Source organism: Podarcis liolepis (genome assembly GCF_965112155.1).
Source record: "Podarcis liolepis genome assembly, chromosome: 17".
Taxonomy (NCBI): Eukaryota; Metazoa; Chordata; class Lepidosauria; order Squamata; family Lacertidae; genus Podarcis; species Podarcis liolepis.
In genome coordinates, this window is record NC_139571.1 from 13,193,921 (window position 1) to 13,213,174 (window position 19,254).

The window sequence follows — 19,254 nt, forward strand, 5'->3', positions numbered from 1 at the left end:
AGACAGTTTTTCCGGGTCATGTGGCCAGCAGGACTAAGCCGCTTCTGGTGCAACGGAACACCAAAACCAGAGCAGCGCATGGAAACGCCATTTACCTTCCTGCCAGAGCGGTACCTATTTATCTACTTGCACTTTTTAGTTGTACTTTCAAACTGCTAGGTTGGCAGGAGCTGGGACCGAGCAACAGGAGCTCACCCTGTCATGAGGATTCAAACTGCTGACCTTCTGATTGGCAAGCCCAAGAGGCTCAGTGGTTTAGACCACAGCACCACCCGTGTCCCTTTGGATGCATAATATCTCACCTGTTTTGAGCAAGCACACTGCCTGCCACTCCATGTTCCAGCACCATCCAAGCAGATGGCCTCCCCCTTTAAAGCCACAAATAGCTCAGGGCAGGGGAAGGTGTTACTGGACTGCTATTCCCATTACCCCTGACCACTCCCCATGGCAGCCAGGATGGAGGAAGCCTGGAGCCCAACATCTGGAGGACCACAAGCTCCCCACTCCTGCCTTTGGAGTCGCATTCTTTAATGGCTGCGTGTGAACTGGGCTTGCTCCAAGTTCTCTCGTCTTCTGAGGTGGGGGAGCTGAAGACTGGGGGAAAGCCTCTTATTTGGAATCAGAACATCGCTAAGGAGGTTTGGCTGTGTAGTGACATCTGATGCCGAATCAGCATCATCAAATGACAGCGGGGTGTTGTTGTTCAGTCATTTAGTCGTGTCCGCCTCTTGATGACCCCATGGACCAGAGCACGCCAGGCACTCCTGTCTTCCACTGCCTCCCCCAGTTTGGTCAAACTCATGCTGGTAGCTTCGAGAACACTATCCAACCATCTCGTCCTCTGTCGTCCCCTTCTGCTTGTGCCCTCCATCTTTCCCAACATCAGGGTCTTTTCTAGGGAGTCTTCTCTTCTCATGAGGTGGCCAAAGTACTGGAGCCTCAGCTTCAGGATCTGTCCTTCCAGTGAGCACTCAGGGCTGATTTCCTCCAGAATGGATCGGTTTGATCTTCTTGCAGTCCGTTGCTTTCTAAAAGTAATATCTCTTTGCAGAAGTTGTGTGACTGCTGCCACACCCAGAGGGAGGTGCCAAGAGAGAGCAAACGGGGAGAGCGGGGGTTGGTAGTGAATTTGGGAAATTTGCTGCATGCTCCCCCCCCCACTAGTAAATGTTCACCCCTTGGTACAAGGGTGTTTATATGGATAGATCCACATTCCACCTCTTTCTCCACCCCCCATCCGTGTGTGTTTTCCTTATCAAAGTTACCATGGGCATTTCCCTCCCCAGTGGTGCACATGGCAGTTACACAGCATTGCTGTGAGCTCGTTTTGTCTCTATTCAGCAACTGCATGAAGTGTCCCAAAGAACTGCAGGTACAGTTTCGATCACAAAGATCCCGGGACATAAAACAGGAGTGTGAGCACCACAGGCAATGACCCGGAATAATGAGCTCCAGAGCAGATGGGCTGCATTTTTTTACCTTCAGTAAATGATGCAATTTGCATTTATTATTCGGCTAATTGTACGAAGGGAGCTGCAAGTCTATGCGGCCGGTGCTGTGCTTCAAAGTCTTCTGAGAAAGGAGGTTTCCTTTTCTAATGTGTACAGTGGTACCGCGGGTTACATACGCTTCAGGGTACATACGCTTCAGGTTACAGACTCCGCAAACCCAGAAATAGTGCTTCAGGTTAAGAACTTTGCTTCAGGATGAGAACAGAAATTGTACTCTGGCGGCGCAGCAGCAGCAGGAGGCCCCATTAGCTAAAGTGGTGCTTCAGGTTAAGAACAGTTTCAGGTTAAGAACGGACCTCCGGAACGAATTAAGTACTTAACCCGAGGTACCACTGTATTAAAAAGGTACCACTGTATTAAAAAGGGAGCCACCTTTTCCTTTGGAAAAGAGACACCAGGGTCACATCCATACCATAAATGCCAAGCATTCTGGTGCAATCCTGGCAGCTGCAGTTAAGGCAGCTGGGAACTGGGTCCCTGGGGAGTCAGCCTCCTTTTCAAACTCAAGTCCCCATGATTCTTTGTGGGAAGCCGTGGTTGTTAAAGTGGCGTAAGAGCACTTTAAATGTATGGGGTGAAGGAGGCTCTTGGCACCCAAACATGTTATTCTTTCCATAGCACTTTGATTTCAGTGCAACCTGCAAAAGCTTTTAGGTAAGATTGAAACAGTATATTTAGCTCTACAGATGGAACGGCTGCAAGAGAAAGCACAACCAGCCGCCGCATCTGGGCGTGTTATGAAGGTGCCCTTTCAAGAACTCTGCCTGGGCGTTCTCTCACACCATCAAGTATAAAAGCATTGCTCTCAAAACAGAATCAAAATGACTATCAAAATGGCAAATAATGACTACTGAAAGAGCTTTCGGCACCTAAAAGCCTGCACCGTGACGTTTCTAGGCACCTATCAGGAACATTTCATTTGCTGAAGCAGCCTTTGCGACAACGGAAATTGTACATGTGGGGAGCATGTAATGGCCTTTTCACATCAAAACCAGTCTTTGGAGCTCGTTAAATGTTACTTACTGAGAGACCAAATTAAGCCTTCCTAGAGCAAAAGAGGCTTAATTTGGTCAGAATCGAGTTGACACTAAATGCATGACTTCTGGAAAATGGGCCCCATACCCAGTAGAGGGCTGTGAAAATTTGTGTCCCGAGCTTTTTAGGCTCGTGGATTCATGTACTGAAAGGGGCACCTTGGTTGCCAGATGTTAAAATATATCAACATTATTTTCCACTCTCCTACCCCACTATAAAGGGACGTGGGTGGCGCTGTTGTCTAAACCACAGAGCCTAAGGCTTGCCGATCAGAAGGTTGGCGGTTCGAATCCCCGCAACGGGGTGAACTCCCATTGCTCTGTCCCAGCTCCTGCCAACCTAGCAGTTTGAAAGCACGTCAAAGTGCAAGTAGATAAATAGGTACCACTCTGGCGGGAAGGCAAACAGCGTTTCTGTGCGCTGCTCTGGTTCACCAGAAGCGGCTTAGTCATGCTGGCCACATGACCCGGAAGCTGTACGCCGGCTCCCTCGGCCAGTAAAGCGAGATGAGCGCCGCATCCCCAGAGTTAGCCACGACTGGACCTAATGGTCAGGGGTCTCTTTACCTTTATACCCCACAATAAAGAGACAAGTACACCAGTACAAGCCCCTTGTATTTAACTTGGTAGCGTATAGCCAGCCAGTGCCATTCTTTCCGCAGTGATATAAAGAGGGTTTGGAGGTGGGACCCAGACAACTGGAATCGACTCACTTTGCTAGGTCATGGAAACATTATTCCAGCCACTGAAAAGCCACACACACACAGCTAGGGTAACAAAATATCTCCCTTTGATGAGCATAAAGGTAAAGGGACCCCTGACCGTTAGATCCAGCCGACTCTGGGGTTGCGGCACTCATCTCACTTTATTGGCTGAGGGAGCCGGCGTACAGCTTCCGGGTCGTGTGGCCAGCATGACTAAGCCGCTTCTGGCGAACCAGAGCAGCGCACGGAAATGCCATTTACCTTCCCACCGGAGCAGTACCTATTTATCTACTTGCACTTTGATGTGCTTTCGAACTGCTAGGTTGGCAGATGTGTAGGGTACTTTCAACAGTGACCTGCTGATTCAAATAGATACTGCTACGAAGTGTTCATAAACAGCTGGGGGGAAGCCCTTTTTTTCTTTAGTTTTGTCGAGTGTAAATCTGCAGTGAATTGTAAATTAAGCAAGATGTGAAGCAGAAGAGGAAAAAATCTCAGCCTGATTGTCCTGCTAAGGGACAAAAGTGTGCAAACGATTTACATTTCTAGCTACAACAGGCAATATTTTGCACCGCCACCAAAGGGAGTATGTGGAATCATTAGTCTTCAGTGTAATCTTGCCCAAGGGCTCACATTTGCTGAACTGCTTAATGATAATTTTTTTAAAAAACCATTAAAAACTAGGTCTGCTGTACATGGGTCTTCCTTGTCTGATGCAGCTACAGCCTTGGCTGGTTCTACGTGCTATTAACACAAAGGGGTGTGTTTGCGTGTGTCTTTAAGCCATGTACTAGAGGGCTGCACATAATCACAGCAAAGTGAGTAATCCACTAATCCTCTTTTCTCTTCCCACTGTAGTGAAGGCTGCAGAAGAATTTTAGAAGCTTATAAATTGAATCCTGGGGTTGCTTTATTCTTATAAATAAATAAATAAAATGTTTACTAAGAAATGAAGGGTTCTAAAGGTTGGCTACCAATGATGCCATCTGCAGAACCGAAGAGCAATGAACAAGAAGTTTATTTTGGATAATTTCCCACCACATTTTTCATTTAAGAGAATCTTCCTGTACCTGAAGGTGGCTTTAATTGTCCAGATATTAGCCTACATTAACATAAGCCATATTTGCTTACACATACAAATAACTGGCAAGTTTCTCCTTCTCTTAATGCCCCAGCTTGGGTAATTCTAGTCATGGTTTATTTCACACCTCTGTTTGGATGGCTGCTGCTGGGATCTAAATAGAATGAAAAGAAAGGCTGAATACATTGATCTTCCTCCCTGGCAACTGTAGTTCACCCCTCCCAGAGCTACAATTCCCAGCACCCTCAACCTAACGACAAATCCTAGGAGAGGACGAAGGGACGCACTCTCAATGCCAGAGGAGATTTCAGATGCAAGCAAGACCCGCTTTGCAGAAGGGAAGGCGGCGTCCTCGACTCTGGCAGGAGAAGCGACAGAGAGCCCGACAGCACCTGAAAGACGAGCCAGTGGATCCCAGGATCTGGGGATCTGGATCCGATGCAAAGGCAGGACCTGATGCCTGCTGGCTGGGAGCTCCCGCTTGGGCTCCGTGGCCACGATCTGAGGCTGGGCGCCATCTACTTCTCCCAGCTGGCCTTCGTCTTTCTTTTTTTTTGGACTCCAACTCCCATCCTCCCTCACTGCTGGGGCTGCCAGAAGGGGATGATGGGAGTTGGAGTCCAAAAAAGACCCCTTCTTCGCCCCCTTTGGGATGAAGGGGAGGAGGCTCTTGGCTGACAGGAGAGCATAGCTGTCAACGGTCCCTTATTTGGCGGGAAACTCCCTTATCCCAGCGCCGTGTCCCGCTGCTGTCCCTTAAATTTCCCAGGTTTCAAAGGAAGCAGCTCCTCTCCCTCCCAGCCAAGGAGGAGGGAGGCTCCAACTGTGTTGCTTGGCTGCCCGGCCCGCCCCCCTCCGGCCTCCTCTCACCAGACTTGGCCCCTGGGAGCCCCTTCCCGCCGGGACTGGCGGGAGCCTCGGGCCCCCTCGCAGCCGCCAAACTGAGCGTCTCTGCCTGGGGCCTCCCCTCTGCCTGTCGCCGCCGCTCCTGCTAGGCCATACTGCGGCTGCGGATGAGATGGGCAGCCTGGTGCGGCCTATGAATTGCTGAGGAGCCTTGAGAGGAGAGCGAGGGCAACCATAGCGAAAGCAGTTCAGAGAGAAGAGGCGAAGGCGGAAGCGCAGGCAGGTGTTCCAAGGGCTAAGCATAGAGGGGGAAAGCAGAGGAAGGACCGCAAGCGCTTCTCCCATAGATTTGTAGTGGTAGACTAGCATAGATGGTCTGATCTGCAGGTTTCCTTCGGGCGCTATTTCCCACCCCCTCCTCTTCCTCTCATCCTGATGGAACTGAGAGCTGCAGATGGAGCACAAGAGAAAAGATACAGGACTGCAGCAGCAACTTCGTAGCTTGGACTTCATTTTGCATGAAAAGTGGTTGCTGCTTGTAGTTATTTAATTGCAGTGTTTCATCAGCTGGTGTCTTGAGCAGCAACCTCTGGAAACGAAGGGCTAAAAACCGGTGCTGCTCTCCCAAATTAGAGTGGTACCTCGGGTTAAGTACTTAATTCGTTCCGGAGGTCCATTCTTAACCTGAAACTGTTCTTAACCTGAAGCACCACTTTAGCTAATGGGGCCTCCTGTGACTGCGCCGCCGGAGCACGATTTCTGTTCTCATCCTGAAGCAAAGTTCTTAACCTGAAGCACTATTTCTGGGTTAGCGGAGTCTGTAACCTGAAGCGTATGTAACCTGAGGTACCACTGTATCTGGTCCCTTTTAACTTCGTATTTCAACTGGTTGACTAAAACCCCTTATTTTGGCTGCCGATCCCTTATTTTCGAGGCTGCTGGTCCCTTATTTTCAAATCTGTATGTTGACAGCTATACAGGAGAGGTGCTTCCTTTCTCTCCCCGGAAGGCTCCCTACTCCCCAGGAGGCTCCCTCCTGTGCTCAGCTGCATAGGGAATGAAGGCGCAGCCATTGCTCCGAGCGCGGCCGCCTGAGCGTGCCGCCGCCGCCGCCACGCAGCCCCGAGCGGAGACTCCCCGCGGAGGGAGCGCGCAAAGGGACGCGGCCGCTCAAAGAGGAAAGCCAAACGACGGGCGCGCGCATGTCACTCTGTATCCTTTCTACGTCTATGGGCCTCGCCGAAGCCGCGGCCGTCACTTCCGCTTCCCCTTTGGAGAGCGGGAGAGTGGCGGAAGGCGCCCTCTGCCGACCACCCCGCCGGCGTTCCAACGGGAAGCGGAAGTGCGAACAGATGTGTCCCGCTACGCGGCTTCTCGCGAGGCCCTTGCGTCCAATGGGAGCGAGCTTCCGCCGGAAGGAGCTGGGGAAGAGAGCGGAAGTGCGGCTGGAGACTTCGCCGGGAGGGTGGCACGTGGGGCTGAGCGAGGAAGCGAGTTTTCCCTCCCATGGAAGCCAAGCGCCGACGGAGGGGACCCGCAGGCGGAGGAGGAAGAGGCCCCGGGAAGAAGAAGCTGGCCAGGAAGGCCGAGGAGGGTGAGGCGGGGGCGGGAAACGGGCCTCCCCTCCGAGGGCGAAGGCAAAGGGGTTGGGGGGGCACGTGGGTGTGTTTTATGGGCCCCTCCCCTCCCTCGCTTCGCCCGGGTCTGGGGAAGAGAAGAATTCTTGCTGGGAGTTGGAGGTCGCTGGCCGAGATCTTGCGGAGGCTTTATTATTATTATTATTGCTTTGTGTACCATCTGGTGGAAAAGTGCAATACAAATTTAGCACATACAGAAATAATTCTGTGAACCGCCTTCAGACCTCCGGGTATAGGGGGGTAAAGGTAAAGGGACCACTGACCATTAGGTCCAGTCGTGGCCGACTCTGGAGTTGGTAGATAAATTCGATTAATAATAATAATAAGGTAAAGGGACCCCAGACCATTAGGTCCAGTCGTGGCCGACTCTGGGGTTGGTCGATAAATTTAAATCATAATAATAAGCCCTAGGCTCTGTGGTTTAACCCACAGCACCACCCACATCCCATAATAATAATAAAAGGTAAAGGTACCCCTGCCCGTACGGGCCAGTCTTGACAGACTCTAGGGTTGTGCGCCCATCTCACTCAGGAGGCCGGGGGCCAGCACTGTCCGGAGACACTTCCAGGTCACGTGGCCAGCGTGACAAAGCCGCATCTGGCGAGCCAGCGCAGCACACGGAAACACTGTTTACCTTCCCGCCAGTAAGCGGTCCCTATTTATCTACTTGCACCCGGGGGTGCTTTCGAACTGCTAGGTTGGCAGGCGCTGGGACCGAGCAACGGGAGCGCACCCCACCGCGGGGATTCGAACCACCGACCTTTTGATCAGCAAGCCCTAGGCGCTGAGGCGCCACCCGCGTCCCAATAATAATAATAATAATAATAATAATAATAATAATAATAGAACAGCGTAATTTGTAGTCCCTCTGATTTTATTTTTTAAAAATCCTTTCTTCACCTTAGCAGAAGTAGTGACAGCGTTTTTGTTTGCTGTTTTCTTTCCAGCATGGCAGTATGTCCACTTGATCCAAATTCTGTTCCCGTTAAATAATGTATCCTGTTATATATTCTACGTTTCTAATGATGAATAGACAGTGTGGAATTTGAATTCGTTCTCACAGAGGGTGGGCCATTTTCTAGTCACCATAATTATGTGAAGAAACCTGACTTGGAAAGTGGAAGACTGTGTTTTGTTTTGTTTTTAAAAAAATCATGTAGGCACTTTTTATTTATTAAATTAAGGTATGAATGTATAGAATCAATACAGTTCCCTACCCCCAGGAAGTGACAAGCCACAGGTTTCATATAACTGTTTTAACATCACTGTTACAAACAAAGTGGAAGACTGTTTGATGTGAAGTTGCCCACAACACTTCCCTGTACTTTAGCATATAATTCTGCTTTAAGCACACCAGTGGCAGGGATAAAGGGTAACTCAAAATATATCCGCTGGAAAAAAGTTCTGCCATATTAGCTGTATGCCATGTACTGTATGTAAGTCCACCAAATGGTAGGGATTGTTAGATAAAAACTAATCTAATAATCAAGCGGTTTCTACCCAAAAAAGTAATTTTATTTTATTTTTTACAAAATATACAAGTACATAATGCGTTTTCCATCTTAAGGTTTTTGTCCCATGTTGCCTTTTGCTCTTCCATTTATCCTCCCTGAATTGAAATTTCAAAGTTGGACTGAGAAGAATATAATACATATTGAATACAAACTGATCTGTTGTTGATTTTGTGAAATTATCTCTTTTGAAAACTTGAAATAGATACTGGTCCTCCAACCAAATTAAATAGAAAAAGTGGTGAAGATGGCAAGCCGAAATTTAAACGTAAGAAATTTGAGAGAGGAAACAAAAAGCCTGGTAAAACTGGAGTGAAACAATTCAAGAGTAAACAACCATCAGAAAAATTTACCAGGAAGCGCAAACTTCAAGATGATAAAGAAGGAGGTGAGAATAATACTTGGGTTTGTTTAAAGATATAGTGATCAAAGAAAGATAAATGTCTCAGTGATTCTGCTACTTTTAAGATATTTGAAGGCGTCTACTGTCCACAATCTATTGATGATGTGACAGGGCCTTCTCTGCCCTTGGCCCTGTTTTTGGTGCCTTGCCATTTTTTTGGTGCCTTTTGCTTTTGCTCAGGCTTTTGAGTATTTTAACTAGTTGGTTTAGCTTACTGAGTAGCTTTAGTTGTTCCTATTTGAGGTGTTTTTATGGTTTTTTCACTTTCTATTGCGTGATTTTTTTAAATTTAAATGTTCCAATCCACTCGGGTACCTATACAGATGATGAGCTATAAGTAATTTACATCTTATGGAGGAATGTTTTCTTTTAAAGAATGTGTGAATTGTGACCAGCCTGCATGCTGTAGATTCATCTCTGCACAAAACTTGCATTTAGAGCTGAGACAGTGGTTTGAAGCAGGGCCCCACAGTGCTATGCTGGCCTTGGTAGGTCCCGCCCAGCGTTCAAATTAGCCAGGCGCATTTTGCACCTGGCTATTGTCCACTTGCAACCAAGTGAAGATGCCTGGGCGCCAGGATGGTGCCAGACGTCTCCACCATGTGGGGATCATTGGATCTGACCTGTTTTCACACACTAACAACACATCCTGTAGAATTCTATCAGTTATATGTTATCTGCAGAAGGAATTTCAGAAATCAAACTGCTTTTTCTGTGCCGTCTGAACAGGAGCAGTCACCATTACGAAAAAGATGTCGGAATAGGCCGATATATATGTGGACTGTCCCTGGATCACGTGACTTTTGTTCTTTAGGTTCTCAAAGCTCTTAACGCTGCTCAAGGTTGTCATCTGAACTAGCCAGCTGTTTAACTGAGAATCAATCACAGTCAGTCCATCCTTTGAAAAATAAGACTTTAGAGCCACCTTGCCCCCAAATGGCAACTAGACATTCCTTTTGGGTGGCTGTAACCTTGATTTAGGGAGCCATTTGGCACCTAGCTTATATATCTGAGTTTCTAACGCTAACTGGTAGGTCCCACCCCCTCCTAGCTTGGCCCCAGGATGGGCCCCGCCTGACTTTCTTGCAGGGAACTAGACAGTTTGGCTGCTGCTTGGCTTGTATCTTCTTTGTGCCTCAACAACACAGCAGCCAAACCACCCCAAGCTTTCCTCCTAACATGGGAGTGAGGAAAGGTGCAGCAATAGCCACACAACTCCTGGAATAATACCCAACCTGTCACGATTTTGTCTCCCAAGGTTGACGGCAGCATGCTTGCCATTGTAAATGTAGCAAGGACGGATGGTCAGGAGCATGAGTTATGAGCCTGAGGTTCTGATTTTAGTTAGGTCATGAGTTTTCAGAGCTTGCCTTGGGCAAAACCCACGCCTGTAATATCAGGATAAAAATGGGTCAGAGCTCCATGATAAAGAGCAGGCGTTTTGTATGGAAATGGTTGCTAGTTCAACCTTTGGCATTTGGAGATTAAGGAAAGGTGGAGAGTCACTGGAGAGCCTTTGTCTGAGTCTACTCTACTGGGCTATATGTATCCATGGTTCAACTTGGTATCGTGTACCGTATTTTTCGCCCTATAGGACACACTTTTCCCCCTCCAAAAATGAAGGGGAAATCTGGGTGTGTCCTATAGGGCAAATGCAGGCTTTCGCTGAAGCTTGGAGAGCGAGAGGGGTCCAGGCTTCAGGAAGACATCAGCAGTCTAGGCAGCCCTAGAGGTCCCGCAGGGATGTCTAGCCTGTGGATAGCAGCCTGCTTCCCGGAGCGCCAGGCACCCTGAAAGCAGAGCGCCCGGCGCTTCGGGAACCCTAAAGCAGAGCGCCCCGCGTGCCGGACAGACATCCGCAGCGTGGGCAGCCCTGCAGGAGTTCCCCGCAGGGCTCCCCACGCTGCGGATAGCAGCCTGCCGCCTGGCGGGCGGGGCACCCTGAAGCAGAGCACCCCTCGCGCCGGGCAGACATGGGCTAGCCCCACAAGCTCGGGGGCCAGCAGGGAGGCGCAGCGCCGCCATCCCACTGTTCCTCGACCTGGTTCGGTTTCCCCGACCTGCTTTTGGGGGGGAAATAAAGGGAAATTTTTTTCCCTTTATTCCCCCCCCCCAACTAGGTGCGTCCTATGGGACAGAGCGTCCTATGGGACGAAAAATACGGTAAATGAACGAGCTGCTGCTTCAGAATAAGCTGTAACAGTTTTTAAAAGCTGGTTCTTTCCTCCAGACTGACATTCTTGGAATTTTAAACAAAGGCACAGCTGATAAAAATTGATTAGGGACGTATTGCTGTCGGAGAGGATCCCATGAGCAAAGCAGTCTGCGTCCAACAGTTGGCACTATTTTTTAATTAACTTGTGTGACGTTTGATGCGTCTTAAAGTGTGCTACAAAATGAATGCATTTTTGTCATCAGGGTCGGCGCCTAAGAAGCCTAAATGGGACGACATCAAGAAGAAGAAGAAGGAGCTGAAGCAGAGCCGACAGCTGAATGACAAAGCCAACTATGATGTGGTGCTTAAGGGAAAGCAGATTTGGGAATCTCTGAGGCAGTAAGAACGACTTGCGCTGCACGTTCCTGAACTTAACACTGTACTTGTTTTTCCTTCTCACAAAGGAAGAAAGTTTGTCCTGCCTTAGACTTCAGTATAACGCGCACACAGACATGGTTTATTGCTTCAGTTGTCTGTGTGGATTATAAAACTGAGGCTGTACGTCAGTGTTTTAGGTTCATTAAAAAAATAAAATCATAACTAGATGAATATGTGTCCTTCATTAAAGCATGCATAAAGGATTACATATTACAAAGGAACCTTTGGACAAAGAGGCTACCTGCGAGTTGAGCACCCTGCTGTGTTTGACACCTGCTGTGAAGTGTTTGGCTTGAGTGTAGAACCCCAGGCCGCCTCCACACCTTGCTTTTGCAGTGCTATGATGCTGCTTTAAACAGCCATGGCTCCCCACCAGCCAATCTGTAGTTCTCAAATTGGTTTGACAACCCGTCCCTCTTCCCAGAAAACCCTGGGAATTGTAACTCTGGGAGAGGAGACTAAAGGGTCTCGTGGCAACGCCCAGCACCCTTAACAAGCTACAGCTCCCAGAATTCATTGGCAGAAGCCATGCCTGTTCAAGTGGTTTTGCTTTAAAAGTGTGGTGTCGAATCTCTGCTCAGTCTTAACTCATTAAATGGCCTTGGGCAAGTGGCAATCTCTTCACCTAATCTGCTTTACCCGGTGGTTGTGAGAGCTCTCCTCTCCCCCCTCAGCCATCCGCTGCACTGATCATGCTGCTGATCCACTCTGCTACCAAAGTGGCAAGGATCTAATCATGCAGTATAGGGGGTTGGACTAGATCAGTGTTTCCCAACCTTGGGCCTCCAGCTGTTTTTGAACTACAATTCCCATCATCCCTGACCACTGGTCTTGCTAGCTAGGGATGATGGGAGTTGTAGTCCAAAAACAGCTGGAGGCCCAAGGTTGGGAAACACTGGACTAGATGACCCTAGGGGTCCCTCCCAACTCTACAATTCTTTGAATCTATGCTGTGTTTCACTAAAAGGGTGGGTGCTCTTGTCATTAGAGTTCCCAGTGGAAGGTATACAGCACTGTGTCCTTAATGAAGTTGGGCACCAAACCTCTTACCTGCCATATTTGTGTGGAGGCATTCCCCGCCTCCCCAAAGAAAAAGTTTTTGATTGTAGTAAGGGGATGAGCTTTGGAACGGACAAGAAGCAAATACTATAATCTGTTACGCTGCTCTCAGTTGCTTCTGGACAGCACTTTTAACATGTTAGTCTTCCAACATTAGATGCCAATTAACTTCTTAAAGTACAAGATAATTCAGTTACTGTTTCAAGAATAATAATAATTGTTGCATTGCCTTAAGATTTTCTTGTTTTTGAAGGAAAAAATGTGAGAAGGAGAAGCGGGAAAAGATGTTGAGTGAACTGCAAAAGTTGCTTCGTGGGAAAATGAAAAATGTAAGTAGGATAGCAGAATACAGTGAAACATGACTCTCAAATGGCTGGATTTGTTGGGGTTTTCTAATGAAGGGGAAAGGGGGCTGGTGGGGGGGGCTGTTCCCAGGCCCAAGGGTCATCCTAACAGTTCATCTACCTGTTGCATCACCTGCCAAGTATCTCAAAGGTCTCCAAGCCCAGGACACAGCTTTTCAGCAGGTGCAAGCAGCAGGAAGAGGAAGCAGGAATACAGTGGTACCTTGGGTTAAGTACTTAATTCGTTCCGGAGGTCCGTTCTTAACCTGAAACTGTTCTTAACCTGAAGCACCACTTTAGCTAATGGGGCCACCCGCTGCTGCCACGCTTCCGGAGCACGATTTCTGTTCTCAAAGCAAAGTTCTTAACCTGAGGTACTATTTCTGGGTTAGCGGAGTCTGTAACCTGAAGCCTCTGTAACCCGAGGTACCACTATATCGCATTCTCTGGATCCAATTCATTGTATTGTCTTGTACTGGAATGCTTCACCTGTTTTACCATCATCATCAATGTATTATTTTTATTTATTAAATTTGTATACTGCCCTATGCCTGCAGGTCTCAGGGCGGTTCACAGGATAAAATCACAATATAAAAACACAAAGCAAAACAAAACAACCCAGTAACACCCCCCCCCCCACCGGAATAACCCTCCAGAATCGGATCCCATGATGCCTGGTGCACCTTGTAAGGAAAGTGTTGCAAGTGTTTCCATTACGTATCTATAATAATGCAGGTTGTAGGAGCCCTTGGTTGTAGGGACACGGGTGGCACTGTGGGTTAAACCACAGAGCCTAGGACTTGCCAATCAGAAGGTCGGCGGTTCGAATCCCCGCAACGGGGTGAGCTCGGTCCCAGCTGCTGCCCACCTAGCAGTTCGAAAGCACGTCAAAGTGCAAGTAAATAAATAGGTACCGCTCCGGCGGGAAGGTAAACGGCGTTTCCATGCACTGCTCTGCTTAGTCATGCTGGCCACATGACCCGGAAGCTGTTCGCCGGCTCCCTTGGCCAATAAAACGAGATAAGTGCAGCAACCCCAGAGTCGGTCACGACTGGACCTAATGGTCAGGGGTACCTTTACCTTTAGGAGCCCTTGAAATGCCAAATGCTGGAACGGTAAAAAGTACAGGGGCATTCCCCCCCCCCCATTAGTTTAGTTTGTTTACTTGTCTAATGCCAGCACACTCATACGGTTCATTTCTTTGTATTATGTTTTGGTATCCCCAGTTAGCTGCAGACAACTTTTAGGGATTTTGTTAAAACCAACAGTGAAGATATATCTGTTGAAATGCAATGCTGCCTAAATGACTTAGGGGGAATGATTCATCTCAAAGGAACCATTTATCCCCCACAGATGGCATTTGCTCACGATTCAACCCGCGTCATCCAGTGCTACATTCAGTTTGGCAATGCAGAGCAAAGGCAAGAAGTATTCGAAGAACTGAAAGGTACAGTTTCCAGAAACAAATGGCTTGCCTTCAGAGCTCTTGGTGTTTACAGCTTCTTATGGTGGTTTCTCATCCCACAGATAGTTTCACTGAACTAAGCAAAGCCAAGTATTCCAGAAATATTGTGAAGAAGCTTCTTGCCTATGGGTAAGTATTTCCTTTTTCTACGCTTCTCTCCACTTCTGAGGGAAGTCAAGCCAGAGAACGGAGTGTAAAGGAGAGAATGAGGGAGCTGGACTGTGGTGCTTGGCTTCAGATCCTTGCTCAGCTTACTCTCTTGTGCCGCCCTGATGTCAAAAAGATGAAATGGGCATTGGCAGAACGCGATGTGAAGGGAACGTTATTGAAACCCACTCCTTCCCTATGATGATCCCACTGAGATCATGGCACTGCTCTGGGAAATGCTTGTGTGTCTAAAGTCCTCTAGCTCCAAAAGACAAAGAAATTGGTTTCGTCTCTTCCTAGTCACTGGATACTACTGATGTCTGTCCCAGATCTGAAAAATGCCAATTTGGTTGATATGACTTGGATATGTGACTCTAAAGCAGCTCATAGCATCATCATATGTTAAAAAGTCATGCCATGTCATTTGTAGGCAACTTCTTTTTCTTTCCAAATTTTTTTTATTGGTTTTCACAACATTGTAAACAAACAAACACACATAAGACAAACAAACATAAATCATAGCCTAATTGAAAATTACACTGATTAGCATTGTTAAGTGACTTCCTCGCTTCCCCTTGGTTGAATTTCATTGCATATCCTTTTAACAGTTTTCCAAATCGCAGTTCTTATAAAATTTAACTTAAACATTAACATCCTTAAATCGTCACATTATGAAATTAAACATATTAATTCATCCCTTAACATAAATAAAATCCTATGCCAATTAAGTATCTGTAAGCTGTTTTCAGTTAATTTAACTTAACATATTTAACTAAGTAATCATTAAATTTAATCCACTCTTCCTGAGACTTCTCCTCCTTCTGGTCGCGCACTCTTCCGGTTAGGTCAGCTAGCTCCGAAAAATCCATCATCTTCATCTGCCATTCTTCTATCGTTGGTAATTCTTGGGTTTTCCACTTTTTAGCTAACAAAATACGAGCAGCAGTTGTGGCATACAAAAAATAATTTAACATCTTTCTTGGGCAATTCCAAACCTGTTATTCCAAGAAGAAAGGCCTTTGGTTTCATTATAAATGTATATTTCAACATTTTTTTCAATTCATTATAAATCTTTTCCCAGGAGTCTTTCACCTTGGGACAGGTCCACCACATATGATAAAAGGTTCCTTCCTTTTCTTTACATTTCCAACATAGATTGTCACAGTTGTGATATATCTTTGCTAATTTTACAGGAGTCAAATACCTCTAAAACCTAGCTCAGTACATGAGACTCTGCTTCTCCGTGAAGTTTGGTGCAAGTGCCAGGAAGCCCTGGAGACGGGCAGGATTTGTACCAAGCAACCAAAAACTAGGGTTGGCTACCAAGCAGAGCCAAACTGTCACTCAGTGATTGGCCTGCTGCTGGCGTCTCTCTCTCCTATGAAACTATGTATGTTAATACACATAAGACACTCACACACAATGAGATAAAACGTGGGCTGGATCCAGGCTGCCTTTCATGAACGGAATGGCTCTTCCAGCTCACAGAAGGCTTCTGATCCAGCAGAGGGATCCGGCTGTTGCAAGAAGGGAAGGCAACGGCTGCTGCTTCATCCCTCCCCCTGCAGAAGAAGAAGAGTTTGGATTTGATATCCCGCTTTATCACTACGCTAAGGAGTCTCAAAGCGGCTCACAATCTCCTTTTCTTTCCTCCCCCACAACAAACACTCTGTGAGGTGAGTGGGGCTGAGAGACTTCAGAGAAGTGTGACTAGCCCAAGGTCACCCAGCAGCTGCATGTGGAGGAGCGGGGAATCGAACCCAGTTCACCAGATTACAAGTCCACCGCTCTTAACCACTACACCACACAGGCTCCCAGCACTATTCCACAGGGTCCCCCAAAGGAAGAGGAAGGTGGCAAAAGTTGCCGCTCCTTCTGACAGCTCAGTCCCCTTGCTAGTGGCGGCAAAAGTTTGGATCAGGGTCTTTCTTTTCTCCCCACCGTTGAAAAAGAATAACAAATCAGTTGTGCTTAATAAGTGATTGCTCAAAGTCTCTGGTTTATTCCTGAAACAGAACGAAGCCACAAATTGCAGAGATAATCAAAAGCTTTAAAGGCGAGGTCAGGAAGATGCTGCGCCATGCGGAAGCGTCGGCTGTGGTGGAGTACGCCTACAACGACAAAGCCATTTTGGAGCAGAGGAACATGCTGACTGAGGAGCTGTATGGGAACACATTCCAGGTCTACAAGGTGGTGTATCAAGGCAACTTTTTGGCAGCTTTCCCCCACAGTATTGTTTTTAGATTTTAGATACAGTGTGCCGTGGAAGAGAAAAGGAAGGGTGGCCAACGGGAAAGGAAATACAGTGGTACCTCGGGTTACAGACAATTCAGGTTACAGACTCCGCTAACCCAGAAATAGTACCTCGGGTTAAGAACTTTGCTTCAGGATGAGAACAGAAATCGCGCAGCGGCGGCAGCGGGAGGCCCCATTAGCTAAAGTGGTGCTTCAGGTTAAGAACAGTTCCAGGTTAAGAATGGACCTTCAGAACGAATTAAGTTCTTAACCCGAGGTACCACGGTAAAGGTAAAGGGACCCCTGACCATTAAAGAGCTGCTTTCCTATAAACATGCTTGTATTATTATTATTTTTTTAAAAACCAACTTTCTTATGTTCTGATTTATTTATCTATAGATCTTTATTTTGGCATTGTGGCTTTTTGTTTTTTAAAAAACAACTTTGTAATTTATATAGCCATTTGTTTAAGCTGCCAAAACATTTTTAAATTTAATTACTGTGCATCATCCCTCTGGGTGTAAAACTGTCAGATAAATCAGAATCTTTGCATAAAACGTGGGGGTCGTACATGTGTTATTGCTCAACAATTGCTAGTGGGCAGTTTGCATTTTTTTTGTCCCCATCCCTTCCACTGGTGCAGGATGGGACTGGTAAAAGTTTGCTGTTGATGAGTTGTCGATCTGCACACAGCAAATGCCCTTGACTCCTTCTGAAATGACCAGGAAATGTAATTGCAGAGCCTTTCAGCCATCAGATGTGCAGTTTATGTCAAACAGGAAAGGGCCGCAGCAAAACATCCATCAAATTCAAATAGCCTGGAATAATCTGACTGCTTCCCTCTTCCATACCTCTCCCTCCCCGCAAGAAATATATTTGGCGTAGAAGCAAGGCTGGAATTATCAGTACGTTGAGTACTTTTCTATTTAGTAGTCCACTTACAATATTTCCTCATCCACCCATATCATTGATTACTTGTGTACAGGAAGAATAACTTTATGAGCTTTGAGCCATGAGTCACATGGGCTGTTTGGAGAATTCAACCTTTCTAAAATAGGGAATTAGCAGTGAGTTGAGGACATACCCAGCTTCCAACATTTCTCTGATGAAAATAAAAAAAGGTAAAGGACGCCTGACCATTTGGTCCAGTCGTGACCGACTCTGGGGTTGCGGCGCTCATCTCGCTTTAGTGGCCGAGGGAGCCGGCGTACAGCTTCCAGGTCATGTGGCCAGCATGACTCAGCCGCTTCTGGCGAACCAGAGCAGCGCACGAAAACGCCGTTTACCTTCCCACCGGAGCGGTACCTATTTATCTACTTGCACTTTTGTGCTTTCGAACTGCTAGGTTGGCAGGAAAGTACCACTGTACTACTGTTTTATTTCCAGAGCTGGAGCTCTGAAGGTGGGCCCCTTTGTAGATGCAGTCAGTGCTGTTCGTGTCTCGCCCCGACAGAATTTCCTTCCTATCTTTGAAGTCCTTCACTAGAGCAGAGCGGAGCATACTTGGGGCTGAAGGATATCTGTCTGATCTACACCATGAAGAGGTGGTCTTGGGAATACCAGCTTCGCCACTATGAAAACTAGGAATTCTGTTTATAAGCAAACCTGCCATTCCCGTGATTCTAGTTAACATCTTGATAGCTTCATTAAAACTGGGATACATAGCATCCTGATGCATAGATCTAAGCTAGCTGTTTCAAAAATGTATTGGCATCTGAACACATGTTTACTTGCTCCCTTCTCTGGGGGTTGACTTTATTAAGAGAAGTTGGTTCTGCTTAAATGACAGAGGCCAACTTGAAAGACCTGTCGCCATGTTTTAATTTGTCTGGTGTGAAACTCTGAATGCAAAGGCTTTCTAGACAAAAATTGATTCCTGCAGAATTTAGAGATCTCTGGAGAGCATTGTTTAATTTGATTGGTTTGCAATTATTGATCATTCAGGTACAGTATAAAGAAGTCTTACAGGTGAATTTGCTATACAACATTTGACTTTTGACTTCAGTTTGAAATGGTCTAGTTCCATGCCCCCCATTGCCGTTTTTAAGGATTTAAAAAGTAATCATTAGCTTACATTTGAAAGGGAGTGGATTTATTAGGAATTTTCATGTTTGAAAATCTGGATAGAGCCATTCCAATTCCTATTAAAAAATTAAGCTTAATGAAGTTCTTTTAAAAGCTTTGAAACCATGAATACTAATACACTGTTACTTGAATTCTCCTTTCATTATGTGCTACATCATGTTCTCTTAAAGACTCACAGATCACACATTGTGGATATCTTTAATGAGAGACCAATTAACAGGAGTTCCACTTTGCACACTAATTAGAAACTGCCTTCTTTTGGAAATGGTGGCTCAAAGTGAATTTAAGAAGCAGTTATACCTGCTGTTTTAACCCTTTTAAAAGCTGTGCATGAATAGGAGCTACTTCAGCCTTTTTAATAGGACTCCTTTGCAAATTGCACTGTGATCCTTGCAGAGAAGTCGGATTTCTTCACTACCTGATTTGTGGTTCTGATGGGCACTCAGGTGCAACTGCCGGCTCCTCTTTCAGTTCAGTTTCAGGCACAGCTGCCCTGGTTCTGTTGGGGATGTGTGAGTAGGAAGCCAGCCCCTGCATTGCTGTGAATTGGGATATCGTAGGTTTGACCATCTGAATGAGTCAAAGTCTCTGTGCTGGAA

At 46.7% G+C, this 19,254-nt stretch overlaps 1 protein-coding gene across 1 annotated transcript in view; it reads left to right on the plus strand.

The window, feature by feature from the left end:
- The first annotated feature begins 6,568 nt into the window (after positions 1-6,568).
- Positions 6,569-19,254, plus strand: part of PUM3 (pumilio RNA binding family member 3) — a 30,871-nt gene continuing 18,185 nt past the window's right edge. Inside the window, exons 1-7 of the mRNA XM_083483385.1 lie at positions 6,569-6,770; positions 8,530-8,712; positions 11,146-11,281; positions 12,633-12,708; positions 14,077-14,170; positions 14,251-14,317; positions 16,351-16,525. Of these exons, the coding sequence (XP_083339511.1) occupies positions 6,683-6,770; positions 8,530-8,712; positions 11,146-11,281; positions 12,633-12,708; positions 14,077-14,170; positions 14,251-14,317; positions 16,351-16,525 (819 nt within the window). The 5' untranslated portion in view covers positions 6,569-6,682. The remainder of the gene's footprint in view (positions 6,771-8,529; positions 8,713-11,145; positions 11,282-12,632; positions 12,709-14,076; positions 14,171-14,250; positions 14,318-16,350; positions 16,526-19,254) is intronic.